The sequence below is a fragment of the Pezoporus flaviventris genome, unplaced genomic scaffold, assembly GCF_033815535.1.
Source record: "Pezoporus flaviventris isolate CSIRO_AGI_PZ_B2104156 unplaced genomic scaffold, CSIRO_AGI_Pfla_v1 ptg000002l, whole genome shotgun sequence".
Classification (NCBI taxonomy): Eukaryota; Metazoa; Chordata; class Aves; order Psittaciformes; family Psittacidae; genus Pezoporus; species Pezoporus flaviventris.
In genome coordinates, this window is record NW_026892550.1 from 43,213,596 (window position 1) to 43,232,946 (window position 19,351).

The 19,351-nt window shown below is 40.0% G+C and overlaps 1 protein-coding gene across 12 annotated transcripts in view; it reads right to left on the reverse strand.

Moving 5' to 3' along the window:
• TRIM2 (tripartite motif containing 2) overlaps positions 1-19,351 on the reverse strand; it is an 87,526-nt gene that overhangs the window by 22,103 nt on the left and 46,072 nt on the right. For 9 of the 12 annotated variants that reach the window (XM_061476404.1, XM_061476412.1, XM_061476378.1 and 6 more), the window contains exons 2-6: positions 15,227-15,408; positions 12,911-13,148; positions 7,369-7,520; positions 6,521-6,701; positions 2,723-3,446 (exon numbers count right to left, since the gene is read on the reverse strand). In XM_061476404.1, the coding sequence (XP_061332388.1) occupies positions 2,723-3,446; positions 6,521-6,701; positions 7,369-7,520; positions 12,911-13,148; positions 15,227-15,360 (1,429 nt within the window). In that variant the 5' untranslated portion in view covers positions 15,361-15,408. The remainder of the gene's footprint in view (positions 1-2,722; positions 3,447-6,520; positions 6,702-7,368; positions 7,521-12,910; positions 13,149-15,226; positions 15,409-19,351) is intronic. The other 3 variants (XM_061476431.1, XM_061476440.1, XM_061476451.1) reach the window with 1 other exon arrangement.

Here is a 19,351-nt window from a genome sequence, read left to right on the forward strand (position 1 = left end):
ATACTTGCATGCCAATAGGAATATTACAGTATGATTCTCCAACACAGCTGTGTGAGCTTCTGGCAGCTCAAATAGAAGATTTATCTTGCCCAGTTTAAACTACAAATCCAGATTTGGCCAGGGCTATCAGAAGAATTCAAAAATGGGTTCAAAATAGATACGCAGTTGTACTGGAAAACAGTGATAAACACTATTTTATGTTACCTCATCAAAAAATGTAAAGTGAGCTGAAACTGGAACTAAACAAACTCTCAAATCCATGGAGACAATCCCTGTGAAAATGTCAGAATTTTTACCTGTCTTCATTAATTTTGCATATTTTGGAAGAGTTTAAAAACCTAGAGCATTACAGCTGCAATGGCTTAAGAGACCTTTCAGACAATGCATACATAAGCCCACAGAAACCCAGAGGGACATCTCTATTTAGGGTCATTCTGTGAAATGATGGCTGAGAAGTGAACATGTAATAGGATGAAGCATTACTCTCAGCTTAGTTTTTCAATAAAACAGTTGTCCATATATCCCAAACGTGGACATTCTTGAGATGTTTCATCAAACAAAAGCTCTGAGACACCCATAGCTCTTATTCTAATTATTTTTCCTTCTTTTTCTGGGGAGATAGAATGGTGAAGATGGGGAGGAGGCAGAACTCCAAAACAAAGCACATGGTCACGACTGCATCACGACACAAAGAAGGGCACTGCACTTTTTGGAAAACATTTAAGACTTCTAGAGTTTATGAATTGTTGCAGAGAGCAGTTAAACAAAACTAAAATCCAACAAACACAACCAACAACAAAACCCAAAGCAGAACCATACCACAGGCTAGAAACTGCTCACTAGAAACAAGGGATACAGAAGCAGAAATTACAAGCTGAAAACACTCAATCCATACCAAAAGCTTTAAACAAGAATAGTAACAGGTTTAAAATAATTTCAGGACATAATTTTTTTTCCCTTTTTCTTTTAAAGTATTTATATCTGTGATTTCCACACTGGAACAAATCAGCACTTGATACATGTGAACAAGAGGGCTTGGTACTTAGTGAAGGTGTCAGCCAGTGTTCTCCTGTTACTCATAGGCCCAATGTACCTGTGCAGGCTTTGCTGTCCTGCTCCTACCTGCTGTGGACGCACAGACTCTGCTTGTATCTGTCCATCCAGCTCTGTCTAGCATACAACATGTCACAACCATTCCAGAAGAAATCAGAGAGATGTTGTCTTTCTAAACAGGGTTCAGACATTATTCTTAACTATTTTGTTTAACCCTGATTCAAAACAGGGCCCCAGAAAGACCTAGGCTACATTTATACATATCCTCTGCCTCTCTTACCAGTACCAGCAATGATATTAGGAGGAAGTTCTTGACTGTGAGGGTGATGAGACACTGGAACAGGCTGACAGAGAAGCTGTGGCTGGCCCATCCCTGGCAGTGTTCAAGGCCAGGCTGGACAGGGCTTGAAGCAACCTGGTCTAGTGGAAGGTGTCCCTGCCCATGGCAGGGGAGTTGGAACTGGATGAGCTTTAAGGTCCCTTCCAACCCAAACCATTCTATGATTTTATATTTATAGGAAATGCACTGGCCATCTGGGAAAGCTGGTAATTTTACGGGTGGCTTTACTCAAAGCTTATATTGCATTTCCCTATTCAGCAAGCAAAGCATACTTCCCGAATTCATTTTCTGATAGAAAACCATTACGTTGTTGCATGTAATCTCTATCAAAGCAAGGAATCTATCAGAAATACTGACAGATGAGAACCCAGATGGACAGGGTTATTCAACTGACAAATGGTGCCCACATGAATTTTCAATAAAATGATTAATAAATCCTCCAGGATTAACAATCATCAGTTCTCTGCTACAAAGGAGGAAGCCACCTTACTCACTGGTTGTCAGACTTGGTAACACACACTGCTGAAATCCTGATTTGTACATATTAAAAATTAATCTGCCTTTTTTCTTTAGAAAACATTTTATTACTTCACATTTTGCAAAATGAAAAGTATTTTCTAACTGTATAAGTAGATATTATATTAATACAGTAGCCCATGGTACAGGCTTTTAAAATGAATTATTATTATTATATAGCTTAAAACAAGTGTATATCAAGAGACCTGACAGAAAATCCCAGTAAATGGCACCAAGATGTTACATTTTTGCCAAGAATTAGAAGTCCATAGATAACATTACACTATATAAAGAACCAAAACATATTTAGATGATGGGGAAAAATGAAAATAAAATAAACCATCATTTTGTCCTGTGCTGACATAATGAAATAACTATATATGACCACAGGATTTATCATTTATAGTTCTAGGTCAGTGAATTAGATTAATCTCTAGGGCAATAGGTTTAGAGAAAGAGAGCTCCCACTTCCCTTCTTTTTAAAGTAATTTAATCTGATCTAAAACATTGATCTTATTTATATTTTCATTTTAGGATGCCCGATAGAGTGCAGAAGAGGTGGTAAAATACTGTATCCCAAATCAGACATATGCATTTTTCAATCCAATTTCCAATTAAATAATTGCTGCAAACAGAATTTCTAAAGTATGTGCTTTTAAAATTTACATATGAGCAAAAGTGGAGGCCTAAAGATATTGTCAGGCTGCTCTCCTTACAGCTGTAACCTTAAAATACTTTAACTTCCAGATTTTTTTCAGTCAGTTTCCATGAACTATTTAAGATATGTCAGTAGGAAGCAGACAAGTCACCTACCTACTCTGAAGATCAAATCATCTTCAATGGGATTCTCTTTTCTTTTGCCGGTGCTGTACATGCTCGCAGGTCTCTTCACCGCTTTCTGCTTCACATGACCACTGCCAGGAGATTTAACACGCCTCTTAACCCCCTCAGTGGTAGGGGACACATCTGCTGATCTGACCACTTTAAGTTTGAATGGGCTACCCTTGATATGTTGATCATAAAGTCTCAGTGACAAAGTGAAGTCCCCTTCTTTCTGAACAGTATACAAAAATTCGTAAGTGCCATTTTTATTGTCAAGTATTTCTCCATCTGCTACACTCCCATCAGGCGTGCTCAGTTCAGCAGTGAGGTAAGCATTCCCAGATTTACACAGCTCCCCATCTTTGTCCTTAGTTGTGATGGTAACAGACATGGGCTGTCCGATCACTGTCTGCCTCAGTCCCTCACCTGTGGCAACTGTTTCAGAGGCAACAGCATTGGTGGTTAAAATAGTACCCAGGTTGTGAATGGACTTCTTCAGGCCTTCTGTTTCCACTATGAAGTCCAACTGGTCATTTTCACGGGGCTGCAACGGGAAGTCCCGCTCAGCCAGTTCATTCAGCTTGTCACTCATTTGCTTCTTCACCAGCAGAACTTCAGTTTCAGTGCCATGGTTGAGGGCTTGGGCTGTAAAGTTGCTGCAACTTTTAATGCTTTCTTGTCCTTCAAGCAGGGAGTCCAGCTGTGTCTGGAGGACCTGTGTACATTACCAGACACCAGATTAGCATTATGTTACAGGAAGTCTCCTAGCAAGACGTAGCATGCTTTATATCTGAAGACCCTTGTAGAAACCCAATTTATAGGGCTTTTAGAGTTTATTTTAAAGTTTCATTTCTGAAAAAGTACCACACTGATCCCCTACATGTTCTTGGAATAACATGCTGCAACACAAAAACAGGTGCCCTGTTTTGGGTTTTCAAGGCTTCACAGATCCACTGTCACGCTAAGTTGCCCCACCTGCTCCACCTACCTCTCAGTATTCATAGTTAGTGAGATAATTACTGGAATTGAGCTGCATGCACAGGGGTAGAGATATTTTGGAGTCACAGGTCCATTACTAGGGGAGGCTGCAAGAAACTTCTTGAAAATTTCTTCAGAGCCCAGGGAAACCTTGGGTTGCTCCTCCATGGAGACAGACAAGAAGGCACTGTACATCCATCTTGAGGAAAAGTGTGATTCCTGATCTAGGTAAGTGAAGAAGGAAGTCTCTCCAGCAGAAGTGGGTAAAAGGATTCCCTAGTTTCAGCAGACAGGAAAGCAAAATGTAAAGGATGGATTGTGGATATTGGGAAAAGTTGAGTTGAGTAGCCTGAAATTTTGTTGGGCAGCAAGCAGCTACTCCGTATTTAAGACCGAGGAAGAGCTTTTATTATAGGCTTGGTTCTGTCCCTTGGTGTAAAATCCTCAAAACAATACTGACCTCAAAATTGTTAGGTGTGGGCTGGGAACAAGGCTAACTTTTTGTTTAAAACCAATTTTGCAATGAACTGGAAAAAGGATCCTGAATTATAACAACCTAGCAGAGAAATTCACAACAGTCAGGAAAACCCAAATGTTCCAGCTACCCCCAACACTCTCTGATGAAATCCCCAAACCAAAGTACTCAGTCACACATGTGGTACGTTTTTTCCCCACAGAGAAGAACTAGGGCACAGACATTCCTGTGCATCAGAGAAGTTATTTTGTTGACTATCACTGTAAAGTAAATATTTTCAAAACTTTTCAATTGATTTTAAAGCAAACTTGGAGACTGGGTGTATTTATTGCTATGGCTTCTCTTGCGGAGACACCCCATGTAATGACACCACGTTCTAAAGGCATTTTTCTTCTGATTTTTACAAAGCTGCCTGCTTTTCACCCACTGGAGAAAATCCAGGCTGATGAGAAAGTGATAACACAAAATCTTTGTCAAGCAAAACAGAATGAACAAATTTCAAGACTACACTGAAATTTCAAGTTGTCTGTTTTTCTAGGCAAGTCTCAGGATTCAATACAGGGCATTTCTAATCTGCTTTGTGTTTATTCAAGGACACAAGTAGTTAAGCAGATAGCTTAGCTAATAAAGTCCTAGAATGACAAAACCCCATATGCTTGGCATAAAAACCCACAAACTGAGGAGGAAGACAATTTGCAGCTACATTATAAACCCATTATTTTCTCAAAATAGTTTTCTTTCATTACAAAGATGGAAAATATTAAATCTTACCATAGCTAATATTTAAAATGCATTTTAGAGTATTTTACACGAGGCCCCTTTCAGTCCATTGCACAACTCAAACTGAATCACCAACTTTCTTCTAGTAAAGTGCAGCTCTTTCATTTTTATGTTTTTATAAAGTACGTGACCAGAATAACAGAATATTTGGGTTTGCATTATTTTGCAGCACCACTTTTTATTCAGAAGTAAAATCCAATTCCAATAGCTCTTTTTTATACAAACAGGGGAGATGCCTCTTTTATTGCTTTACAGCTTTGTAAAAATTTGGTTCTCTGATGCCCAAAATAGGTTTCAAACTATTTTAAATCCCTTTAAAAACCAGTAAGATAAATTAATGTCATACTCCATCTTGTGTGAACTTCGTACATACCCTGAGTATATTTACTTGATAAAAAAATAAGGTTTTGTGACATCTTGAATACATTTAGATGAACCTGGGATCTACGTCCAAGTTTTTGATGCTAAAAGCTCCACAACTCCTGCTTAGCTCTGAAGATGTCTGAATTCTGTGCCCTGAGGGTTTTGGGCTCCGTGTGTTCCTGAAAGTACACATCTTGTGCACATGTTAGAATTCCTCCATATTCACAGGCTCAGCAGTTCAATACCTTCCTAATGACCTAGCCTGTTCCAGATCCAGGAATGCAGCATTCCTCAGTTTCAGACATCTGGAGATGCTCAAGCTGCTCAGTAATTGCAGAGAATGCCCAACATTATCAGGCACACTTGAAACTCCAGTTGTTAATGCTACTTTTCTTTGAAGGCTTTGAGGGAAAAGATCTTTCTTTATATAAAGCAGACAAACGATACCCAGGAACACAAGGACTAAATTATTTCATTTGCCTGATTCAGACTGACTAATTCTCAACAAGAACCCTGCACAACCAGGCTACAAGCTCATCTTCACAGATGCACAGATTTCTGTCCTCTTCCTTCGAAGCTTAGTCTACTATACAGGGGGAAGAGCACAATCTTCAATCATCCAGATAGGAAATAAGAGAGTGAATAGAGCTCTGGAATCTACTGCTGCCTGCATTCCCCTGAGAAAGTGAGTTGTCCCTCCAATCTTTACGTGTTCCAATGAGTGACATCTAACACAATATACGTTAGCAGGCACTTGAAAGGAAAACACTGCCTTAAAGCAAAACAGCAAGCCTTTCTCAGTTCTTCAGGAGAAATTGTTTGGCATGTATCTTCATGAAGGGAGGTGGTGGGGAGTCATAGGATTGCAGCACAAGGATTTCAGACTTTCCTTTGGTGTTCTCTTATTGTCATCTATACATCAGTATGCTGGCTTTAAGCAGATGTCTACTTAGTGTATTGGCCATTTTAGATCCTCACACACCATGCACAAAGGGCTACCTGCCCATACAGGGTCTCAATTTCATTTATAAGGCTGGGCACCCACAAGCAAGGCTCTGCAGCACTTGATTTCAGGAAAACAAAGCTCTTCCCTGGATCTGAGACACAATTGGTCAAACTGGTGTCCTGCATCATTTGTAAAATTTGTTTCGTTAAATTAATAGGTTTTTATTGAAACAAAACATGCATCTTACTTTGTGTTTAAGGCCATAATTCACTTCCAGTTCCATAAGCAGCACGCTCTTTCGCACATTTAAAGTCTTCTGGAGTTCATCAAAAGTGGAATGAATGTCATCTACAATGCTAGCCTTTTGGTTGGTTAACTGGTGTATGATTTCAGATATAAAATGAAGTGCTGAGTCGATCTCTGGAAGCCTGAGGGAGGGATTAAATTACAAAGATTGCTGTTTCAAAAGTCATTAAACATTGGCCCTTGCTCTGATATCTTTGATGAAACCATCTCATCAGCAGGCTGGCTTTAAACTCGGTCATTTCCCAGAAGTAAGTTCATTCCTTTTACAACCACACAGTGATTTTGGTTTCATAAAGTATAGCTAGGCCAGGGCCCTCCCTTGTGGAAATCCATTAGACTTTAGGCATTTCTAACAATGAGGCCTTGTATCCTTTGTCCTTTATGCAAATGTATCTGCTCAGGAAAATATAACTAGATCTATCCCACTTCCACCTTTATTTTTTTAGCCTTTCTGCCACCATAGTGTTTGTATTAGTCTTTTAAGCATCCAATATTATTTATTTATCATTAAATTCATGACTGGCTGGCACTTTTCTCCTTAACATTTTATGCCCCTTATTTGGAGGGCACTTGAATTTCTACTGGCCTCTGTTTTGTGAAGGATAGATTGAAATCTTTAGCACTTTTCTCTGACCCTTCAGTGCATTGCACTCAAAGGATTTTCTTTTCCTTATGCTAGCCTCACTGTTTCTGTTTTCTAGGCAAAAGTCCATTGCACATCTACCCGGGGTAACACAGAAATCCAGTAGTAGAACTGAAAATAGAAAATAATCAGTGGAGTCTCCATACCTTTTGTTGACAGCATCCAGCTGGACTTGGAGGGAAGCCTTATGTTGTTCCACCACATCCTTGAGGGGTACCGTGGGATGCTCTGCATGCTCTCCTTCTGTACACTCTCGGCACATGGCAGTCTCACAGGACTGGCAGTAAAACTCCATCACCTGGAAAAGTGCACAACTCTAAATTCAAACACCGCAGCAGTAACATCACTCAAAGGACATCTTACTGGGTCTTGAACTCCTGTTATTATCCAAGCTCTAAGACCAAGTTTCTCGTTTCTTAGCCACCACTAATTTCCTGCCTAAAAGATGGCTGTTCTATATTCATAACAAAATGCTGATTTAAATGCATTTCATTGCATCAGAAAGTGTCACAACAGCAGCCTGGGAAACAGAATGCTGGACTTCAAGGCAGTCCCTAACATCATATTTATACTGTGTAATAGTAAGTTTTGGTGTCTCTCTCAACTGCTCTCTGAAACAACTCGAAAAAATAGGGCATTCAAGTCCCCTCACTAACTCAATCCTTAGTCTCCCCATCCTGTCTGCCAAAAAGAGTGTAGACTTAGGATGTTTTTCATAACCAGCCCACCCAAGGAACATGACCTTGATGGCACTCACCAAACAGCATGGGTTTTTGCTAGAGAAAACCACTCTAAATGAATCAATGTGCGACAGAGAAAAATCTCCATATCTCATTACTAATCCCTTAAAACCATCAAAACCTCATATCTGAGATTATAATAAGAGTGCTGGTCTAAACTTGAAAGAGGAAGAGATTCTTTCAACCTGTTATGTACCCAGTAAGATGCTCTCTGGAGATAAAACCAGATCTTCTGAATATGTTCATGAAGAGAAAGAAAGAGAAAAGTGCTGTGCCCAAAATAATGGACACAGATGCAAATTTGGCATAAGATTTTCTTCTACAGCTAGGAAGTCCTCAAGCACAAAGCATTTTAGGCTTATTAAAAGTGCATAAGGAAGCTCATAGTATATGCTTCAAAGCGAGACACTGGCAGCTCTCTTGCATTCACAGCATAGCATCAGACTCTTGAATAACTCAGCTGATGCTTCTGGCACTTAGACCTTGCACACAAAGATGGCTGGGCTGGACATGCTGATTGACAACAAGATGGTTGTGTAGAAACAGCTGTTTTCAGGTGAGCAGAGGAACCTGTAAAAGCACCATGCAAAGTAGCTGGCTACTCCAAGACATCTTGAGAATTAGGAGGGTGAAGTAAGACTGTGATTTGCATGTGGCTATCAGCATTAATAGGGATTTGCCTTTGATAAGCTCCTTTCTGTCTCATTCCCATTCTTCTCTCTTATCTCCATTCACAAGATATGGGATTCACACACAAGGAGGGTTTAAGACATTTGCTGGCCATTTGTGTAAGCCACTTCAGAGAAAATTTAAAAGCTGCTCCAAATAAACAGTGTAAGATCAAATATATCAGCCAGGAAAACAAAACAAAATCAAAACAGACCTTCTAAACAATGACAACCCCTATCAACACCACTGCGGTCACTGTGAATTTAGCAGTTTCACATTAGTAGATCCTCCAAGGCCTGACAGTTACTTTGGTAGGCACTAAGATGTGATGCAGTCTTACTGTGCCTAGAGGAAATAAGTTAAAAACAGTTTATGCTTTAAATTCTTTTCAAAGGCTTCAAAAATTTGCAACCAGAAACAACCAAAAGGAGCAACATTTTATGTATTTTATTAGGATTTTTTTTTTTTTAGTCTTTTTATATGGTCAGAAAATTTCATTTCTTTTGAATGAGTGTCAAAAGTTCATCTTTCTGCCTCTTCATAATTTAATGTGCAGATTCAAGATGTTTTAACAAGCCTTTATTAAATATTTTTATCTTTGGATACAACAATTAGAGTAATTTAATATTTCTTTTCCTATTGAACGATTCATAATAAACATATTTGCAGCAATATATATAGGAAAGAAAGCATCTCATTGGCATATTAAAGTTTAGCCTAATAAACTTCTTTCCTTTTTATTAAAGCACCAGAGAATCAATCACATAAGCTAGAATGGTAACAGCTTGAAACCCATAAAGATCTAATGTATGTGTCTGCATAGAAACAGTCATCTTTGCCTCAGTCAAACTACAATCTTTTGAGTGAAGCAGCTTTCATTTCGCATCAAAATCTGGGGTTTGTGCCATAGCTGAAGAAAAAGAAAACCCAGTATTAATACCATCCAGTCTTCAAGTGCCTAGATAAGCCAATTCCCTAAGATTTTGTGTAGCACTTCTTAATCAGGTGAGATTCATTTCCAAGTGTAGACAGACACGTCTTACTGGCTTTTCCTCTCTTCCTTCCATGTCCAACATGGGTATCCCATTTTGTGACAGGCAGAACAAAATTTTGCCAGCAGAGAGCTCAGTTTGTTAGCTGTAATGCTCATAAGAGTCTAACTCTGATACCCTGAATTTTTTATTTAGCCTCAATGACACAGTGAGTATTGCACAATGAGATACACAACTAAGTGCCATGGTGGGAAGTACAGAGGTGAAGAGAAAAAGCAAGGTTTTATAAGGTCTGTTATGAAGTCACTTCATCAGAGTACCAAGGACAGGCACCACTCACTGGGAGTGAGTGAACAAGTTACCTGACTGGGTTTAAACCACGACATTTTCTAACAGAAGCATACAGGCAGTAAGCGACACCTGAACAAGTTCAGGAAATATTTTTCTAGACAAAATCTTATACCTGTCAAATTTCCAAGCTATTCACTGATCTTTTGAGAAAAAGCTAGTCAGAGATAAGGCACTCTCTCCTGTTATCAAGCATTTAATTTAATATGGGGTATGCTCTCTTGTTACACTCCATAGGCAGAAAATACACTGCACCTGTAAAAGCATGGATCCTAGACTCTGGGCTGGCTCTTACCTCAAATTCAAACAAAGCCCAAGCATGGACTTTTCAGGATGGGTGACTGCAAAGAGGCTACACCACTTATTACATATTATGAAGTAATGGACCTAGAATTTCACAGCCTTCCCTGTCCTGGCTGCTGTACCTGCCCCTAAATGATTGTAGATCAATGTTTGCAAACCAGGATGCTTACTTCCAACAAGAGCTGCAGCAGATGAGGATAAAGCCAATCTTATTTTAATGTGTAGGTAGAAGATAAGAATCTTCTGTTAGGTTCAAAAGTTCCATCATGTATGTGCCCTATTACCTTAGTTTAACAAGAACATATATTTGTGTTTTGTGTTGGGTGCATATGAGGAAGCATTTCTTAATAGTTCAAGCACAGGAAACCATCTCTTGTGTTAAGATCCTACAAGCGAAGTTTCATTTTTTGTAAGAATACACACAACAAAGATGCCACAACAGAGGATGAGAGGTTGTGAGCAGAAGGAATAGGATACACACACATATGGAAAATATGAGTGATGGGAGTAAGAGACCAACTGGAAGGGAAAGTACATGGCCTGAGGAAGGCTAAGTTACAAGCAGAAAGGCATGACAATGAGAAAGTATTGGCACATCATTTTCTATCTGATTTTAATCAGAGAGGCTTAAATCCAGCATGGCTGGAAAGACTGAAAAAACTTACTTAAATAGAAACTTATTTCCAAGCTGATGCAAAGAAAATCTGGTAATATTTAGATGAATTATACCGGATGTAAATTTTTACCCTTGATAATAAAAATACAATGGGTCTGGCCCTACCCCAAGCAATACATTAAAACTAACAGAGAGCAGAGGCATTCTGCTTCAGCTACCAGCTCAGTCCTCTTTCACCCTCTAAAGCCCCCAGCAAAGGTGCTAGCAGCCAGGCACTTGCCATACAGTGCCCTCATGCTGTGTACACGTGGAGCCAGCAGAAATGTGTTTCCTCAGTCAGGTCTAATGTGCCCAACACCTTGCCCTGCACACCCTGCCCTTCAGCCAGACCCACTGATCAGCCTCAAGCAGTTCTCTCCAAAGCTTATCTCAGCTCCTCCCATCGCAAGGACTAATGTGTGCACTTTAGCTCTTAACTTCCTAGCTCCACAAAGCTTTAAACTGGAGTCACCCTCAGCCTATCCCCACCCCCCCCAGATACTTACTGAAGCAAGAAGATACTCCCAGCACACACTACTCAGCATCCTAAAGGGCATACTGTTTTTCAAGGCCAGACAAGTACATGGGGTTTGGAGGACTTATAAAAACACCTTTCCCTAGAAAGTTCTCAGAGTGGTATAAGGTGTCATTTTTAATTGTAGAGAAAAGTTTTTTCTAAGCACACCCAAAGAATGATCAGCTGAAAATGTAAAATGCAAACCAAGTAATATCTTCATTTTGATCATTTTCTGCATTTCACAATCAAATGATCCCTTTCATGATTGCTGTGTCAGAAAAGAACTGTGATTCATTTTAAGGAGAGACAATAAAATGCAAATAAAAACTAGGAATGCATTAACCAGTAACCACTACACACACATAGGTATAGCACACAATTCAAAAGTTATACTAGTTATTCATTAATCAGAGTGTACAGCAAATCAGTCCTACAAGTCCATCTAATTCCAGCAGGTCAGTAAAGGTAAAAGAACTGAGCTGTTCCTCTATAACAGTAATCACTAATTATCAGCTAAATTATTCCTACAAAACTGCTATACCTAAACTGAACATCAAATAAAACAGTTCCCCGAAAGTTGTCTTAAAATACTAACACGTATTTCTTGGCTTGCACAGAAGCACAGCACTCGGTTCATAACACAGCATCACTCAGCTTTGCAGTGTTGCCCACTTACATATTTGCATAAGCCTGGCTGTAAGATAGGAGCTCATATGCCTACCATGAAGCCACACAGGTTAACACTGAAAATTTTTAAGTAAGCAGAGTTGTTAGAGCTGTTCTTGTAATAATCTAGGAATACTTACCCGGTTGGGAGTACTTGCCGACGCATTCAGTGATCCAATTTGAGGGTGTATGTGGGAGGGATGCTGGGTGAAAAAAGTAGGTGGAGGAAAAAAATAAAGCATCCTCCAAGAACTGATACATGAGACGCACAAAACACTGCAGATAAAAAGAAGCTCTCTGTTTCTAGCCTGCGCTGACCCAAATCATCCTGAGCCCTTGGCTCCATGGTAATATGCTCACACAGCTTTTGGTACTGCCTCAGTGTGCAGGTCAGTTAAGCTTGTAAGGTCCCTGCCACATACTGACTAAACAAGCACATAGGCTTCCGTGACAATAGTTGATTCTACAAGCAAAAGAGTTACGGAAACCCATCACATTGTGGCAAAAGCACAAGGTTTGGCACTTACAGGACAATAATTTTGATCAAATGTGCTAAAAGACAGTATCATCCAAGATGACTGGTTAGATGAAATAATATCCTGACTACTTGAAAATGCTCCACTAAAAGTATCTGAGTTAATCATAAGAATCACTTGTCTTTTGTCGGCATATTATAAATCAAAGAACTAGTGTGATTACAATTCCCCACTATCTTTTTTGAACAAAATAGCTATGACAAACCAGACTAACCAGTACGTATCAGTAACTGTACACATCACAGGAGTTCATCTCACTTACATTTCCATCATGATTGGGACAGGAGAGCGGTTTGCCTGCCGCAACAGCAGTGACAGTCTCCAAGATGGAGGAGTCTTCAATGCTGTTGTCTGGCGTTCGTTGCAGGACATCCATCAGGTTGGTGATAAAGAAGTTGTTCTGGAGTGCAGAAACCCCTTTCTCTGGCAGAATGGAGGTCTGGCGGCACACGGGGCAAGAAAGGGTTAAGCTATGGGCTGGAATGTAATTCTGTAAGCACCTATGGGAAAGGAGGTGGAAGGGGAGAGAAAGGCAAAGTGTCATCAAAGAGGGAAAAAAACTCCTTTCAGTTGAAGAACTGGTTTGACCCCTACTTACAAAAGGAAAGGTACATCACCAGGCTTCAGAAGTAAAAGTGGTTACCGTGCGTTTTTTTTCTTTTAAGCCTTTTTCCTCTGCCACATGAGAAAAGGTTTATAAACAGGCATCACTGTAAGAGTTATGTGCCTGCCTTTGATATATTTATGCAGAGGGGATCTGCACTTCCAAACACCTACTGCATCCTATTCACAGGCTAGTAAGAATGATAGCCTACCAGACAAAGTTTGACAGACATGAAGTTATTGCATCAAGTATTTGAGCCTGTGTCTTTAATGGCCTAACCGGTGGTTGACCCTTGTCTTTCCAATAGAATCTCCTTTATTAACTTTTATTTGTGGGTTTAGTGTTTCAGAGCTCAAACCTGGTCCCAGTGAAACCAATGGAAATTTTTCCATCTATTTCAACTGGGGAAGTTATTTGGCAGCTAGCCGGAATCAACAGAGCTGTCTTCATTACATAGAGAAGCACAGCCTGGGTTATCACAGTTTATGTTCAGGGGAGTTTTGGAGGAGATTTTTGTTTGTTTGTGTTTGATTTGTGTGAGGGGAGAGGGTTGCTGGGGGCTTTTTAGAAAAATTATATTTCACAGAATGTAAATCTGACACAGAAGTTCTGTGATCAACAACATGCAGCAGACTGGCCTAGGTAACTGGTCTTGAAAAGTTAATGGCTGCTGGGCATGCAACGTCCAACTGCAATTTGCAATTCAGTACAGTCCCATAAGCACAGGAAGCTTTGCAGAATGCAGTCCTTAATGTGAGCAGTGCTACACCACATTCCTTAAGAGATGCCAACCAAGAAAGTGTGACCTTGCACAGCCACACAGCTCTTATCCACTTCCAAGGGTTTTTCTGGCACCAAACCTCCCATGGCAGCTCTCCTTCTGACCCCCCAGTAAGGGCTCTGTGAATGGAGAGCTTAGGCTTTGCACATCAGGAATACAGTAGAAGAGTTCTTCCAGCCTCTCTCCATAACCAGATCAGCATAAGAGGATTACAGTGAAAACCAGAAGCTGACCTTAGGATTTACACATGAACTGAAGTCAAGAAACTTAAGACATGATGGTGAAAATTCTGATTTCCCTGACTTCAGTGAGAGTTTCACTGCTGACTTCAGTAAAGTCAGGGTTTCCTATTCTACAAAAGACCAGTTCATCTGACACACTCAGAGATCCACAATTTTTCCTGCACCCTCTGCAAAGTTTAATATGCACACCACAATTCTAGGAAGTGGAAATCTCGTGAACTAAATGTTCACACAAAACATCATTTATTAAAATCCTCATGCCATTCAACATATAATCCGAAGAGTTCAATCACATCACTGGGTAAAGAACTCTAACAAATAATTCATCAGCTAACTTTTCTGCAGATACTGTATTTTCTCCAGCATTTGATGGATAATATAGTATTAACATTATCACTATGGATATTCAATTAATTTAGCTAAATACAGTAGGTGCCAGGTTTCTGGTTTATCACATCTCTTTTCAGAGCTTTTCCACTTCAGTCAACCAAGCTGCAGAATAATGAAGACATTTAATCACAGGTTATTAATAATGTATATATCATGTCTAACCCTTGGACATTAAAGGATGGGATAATTAATTCTCTGCTTAGTAAATCAACAAAGAAAGGGTTTTATTGTTTCTAATTATACTAATCAGGATAAATTTGAGGCCATTAATTTGAGATCCAAATTCTGAATGCCAACACATTTCACATGGTTGTAACTGTATTCATTAGTTTCATTAGATTTACTTTTTATTTACCCTTCCATAAAGGGAATGTATTCCAAATATTCCACTGCCATCTCTTCTTCCTGCCTCCCACAAATAACAGTGTTTTTCCTCATCCCTGACTTTCCAGCATTCCCAGACTTCATCATGCCTTGGTATGACCTTTACAACTAAGTCCCCATCCACGTGCTTGTTACACGACACAAAAACCTCATTACCAGCTTGAGGAAAGGACTTACCTCTCACAGAAAGTGTGCAGGCAGGGGAGTACTTTGGGGTTCTTGTAACGGTCCAGGCATATGCTGCAAATCAGAAACTGCTTGTCAATCTGGCGGACCACAGGACTTGGGATGTTGGAGCCTTCACTGGCCATCCTAGACCACTGACATATGCGTCCTGTTCCCTTCTACCCTGCACGCTGCTGGAGTGGGGTGGGGAAAAGAAGAAAAGAAGAAAAATGGCTTATAAACTCCATGAAATAACAAGATCAACAGCTAATTCACTGATGTTTCATCCTTGTGCAGGAATTCATATTTCCCTCTAAAACCAAACCAGTGAAGAATTAAACTTCCAAAATGACTTATCGCTGATGAGAACTTGTGAAGCAGCCATATCTACAACATGTAACACCTCTGTTTGAGCAGGCATTCTGGAAAGGCATGCTGCCTCTGGACTGATGGAGTTACAGGACTGTCTGGTTTTAAAAAAATCCCATGATATAAATGTTCTTGCACCAGTAGTTTCAGTCAGTGCTAACAAACACAGGATTTCTTATATCTACAGTACTGCTGGCAAAATGATTAGACTGGAACTGCACCAGGCAGTCAAAGGGCCGCATCACAGGCAAAATGACGCAGCCTAACAATTTTTTCCTTATCAGTGCTGGTGTTGCCAAAGATATGGCAGGTTTGGACTCCAGGAAGTCCCCAGAAAGGAACCTCCAGAACCAGTCAGCCTCTGGAAAGGTTGTGCTCCATTTCTGCATCAGCTACGCAGGTGGGATAGGTGAAAATCCTCATGATATAAGAAACTGAGCAAAGGAGAGGCAACTAATAGGTGCCAAGAATCAGCAAAGGTAGGGTGAAGGATGCATGAAAGCACATCAAAATAATTAATGCAAGAAAAATACCATTGTAGGCAGAAAGAATAGTAAGAATCATGTTTCTAGGACTCTTATTAATCCTGTCATATAGTGCATGAAATAGAAGGGTAAGAAAAAAGTCTATGACTGACAGAATTAAATTTACAGGTTAAGGAATCCCAGCAGGATTGGAGCACCTAAGGCACGAGGAGAGAAAAACTTAAGTTTCTTTTCAGCTGGAGGTACAGATTCTAGCCAACAGAATTCATATGTGGAAAGAGAAGACGGGAGGAAAAGGAAGGAAGCAATCTCAGGGAAAAGTAAACTTCCTGCTAAAATAGTTTAGGAAAACCTGCCAAGCAGAGGCCATGCGGGGTGGCCCTGCAAGAACTCCTCTCCACCAGCATTTCTACTGGGCTGGTGCAAGTGCCTGTGCTGCAGCACAGATTTCAGGGGCTCCTTTTCTGTGTGAGCAGTGCCCAGCTGGGCTCCACTGCAGGTACACTCCTCAGGAGGTAACTTCTTCCCTAAACATTTTCTACCCCAGTTTTTAGTCATCCACTTCAGACAATTTGATATTTGGCTCAGGGGCAGTTCAGCCTTTCCAAGACAGAAATAAGGAGCCCTCTGCCTTGGTGCTGATTACCCTCATTCAAAGTCACTCAATTCAACAATGATTTGCATGCCCTGTAGCATCTTATTGGCAGCGTTGCATCAGATCTTCTTCCTGTGCTGAATGCATGGCACACTAATCTGGCAGAGTTGAACTCATATTGTTCTTCCTGAGCTGTGTATTTTGCCATACAGGTATGGCTTACTTACTACATTGAGCAAGTGGCTATTTCTAGGATAATAACAGTGAGTATGGATTAGGCTGTACTGACTTCCTTGATAACAGGCTCCTCATGAATCACCTCTGTGTTAGCACATAGAGCAGCAGAAAGTTATTCACAGTTAAAAATACCCAACAGCAGTAACTGACATTTAATTCAGAGGAAAGCATTTATGGCTGGCCCTTTTGTTTCCTTTCTTTTTCCAAGAAGGGAGAATCCACAAGGTTAAAAATGGCTATAATCCTTGTAAAATATCATGTTTGTTCATAATCCAAAAATGCATGATTTCAGGATTGAGCATGTTTCATTTTTTTTTTTAATTTCTTTCTCCATAGTAAGGTAAAATCAAGTATTACATAGACACAAATTAATTTTACCTATTTAGATGCCATAAATAACACATAATAAACCTTAGGAGATCAACCGGGAATCTGTGTTACTTTTTAAAAGCTTGCGTTAAAAATGGCTTTACAAGCAGTGGAAATAAAATATCTAGCTTTCACAAAAGGGAATAGAAAGAGCAGACTCTCAAACATGCACTAACGTGTCCGTGCGTTTGGCAGCATAACACGTGGAACTTCCCTGATGTCTTGCAAAAGAAGTGTCACTTCACCACGGATGCAGCTGTGTTTGCTTCCCATACAGGTATAGATCGTACCCCCAAAAGTTAGGTGTGGGGACCAAACAAAGCAGGGAAGATAATCAGAAGCAGGAAGACTTCTTATCAAAAGCACAGTTTCCGAACTGGACACTGATACACTACAAACAGTGTAGATTTTTTGTTACAGACTAAGTACAGACTATTGAGAGAAAAACCCCCTACTCATATGAAAGAATAGGTCTGCAGTGAGTGCTGCCTGTCATTTAACAGAAGAAAATTCTCTAGCAATCAGATATTTTCTGTGATTTCATCTTGCTGCTATCAAGTGCAGCTACACCAGGAAACAGCGTTTACACAAGGAAAACTCCTGCTGCCTGAAAAACATCGTATTCATTTAATCTGATCTTCACCTTGGCTTTTTACATTTTCCCAATCTCATTGCAAAATCAGGTGATTCTTGGTGTTTCATACACAAGGCTCATGCCAGCCACTTTAATTTCCAAATGTTCACACTTTAAGCTTTGTCAGTGGAGGAAATCATTAACAATTCAGAAGTAAGTGCTTGCAACATCTGATGTTTTGTCTGGAACACAGCAGGCCATGACTGTCATTTATCCCCTGTGCTCACATAAATCAGGCTCAAAACATGCACCTGGAAATACAGTTCCGTCAGCACATTTCAAGCTGTACCACTACCTGGTACAACAACGTCTTTCACAGGTGATTCATATTAAAAAGTGGTTTGAGTATGGAATTTTCAGTATTCTGCAGCCTCCCTGAGCCAACTCCACCTTTGATGCAATTTTGATGAATGCGATGTACCTACACGAGGATGATTTTACCCGCTGACTCAATGAAAGAACTGTATAATAAAAGAGTATTGGACAAAAAGCTGCAGATTTTACATGGTGCTTTCATCATCTAAATCAGAATACTGTCTTTTGAATTTCACCAAAGACAGTATTCTGACTTACTGCAGTGGTCACAGCAGTTCCTGGAAACAGCAACCTAAGTTTCAGATGCATTAGCAGTGGGAGATTTTGCACAGTAACACTAGTTTCACAAAAAAAAAGATCATTCTTTTTTGTAGCAGCATCTTCTGAGCTTGGAAACTGCCAGAGCTCTTTTGGATGTTCATCCTGCCTCACAATCTAATAAAGAACAGCTGAAGCATGAGCTCTGAAACCAAGTCTAAGAATCCATTCTCTGTATAGTTAACACTTCATAATTTAAACATGCAAAATCAAAGGTTTATGAAACATTGCACCAAACAAGACATAAACCCCCACCCATTTATCTATAAGAAGCACACACTGGAAACCCAGTTCATGTGTGCTAAATCAAGCGCAGAAAAGGGTTCTGAAACGCATACCCTTTGTTACCCCTTTGAAGCTCAAGGACTGTTATCTTTCCAGCCACCCGAAACATAACACTTCTTTTCTTTCAGCTTGGAGATACAACTATCAATTTTCATTCACAATATACCATACAGCAAAGAAAGGAGAACACAATGGCTCTCTAAGCTAGTGGAAAGCCTTGCCTTGTTATGCATGCATGCCTTCAGGAACCAAAGTCAGGGTGCGGCCCCACCCATATGAAAAGAACTTCCTATAGCATTAGAAAAGGAAAAAAATCCACATTAGGGCACAGCAAATAACAGCTCAACACAGCTGTTTCAGATAGAGCCATGTAATAGGAAGGTGCACTCTTCCTACAGGTATCTTCAAATGAGCTCTGGAATTTCCCAACAGTTACTGAATTCTCTATTAGTTTCTGCAGCTCAGCCAACAAAAAGGCATTGGAAAACTTAAAGCTGTCTGTTCAATTCCAGGATTTATTCCTAAAAGTG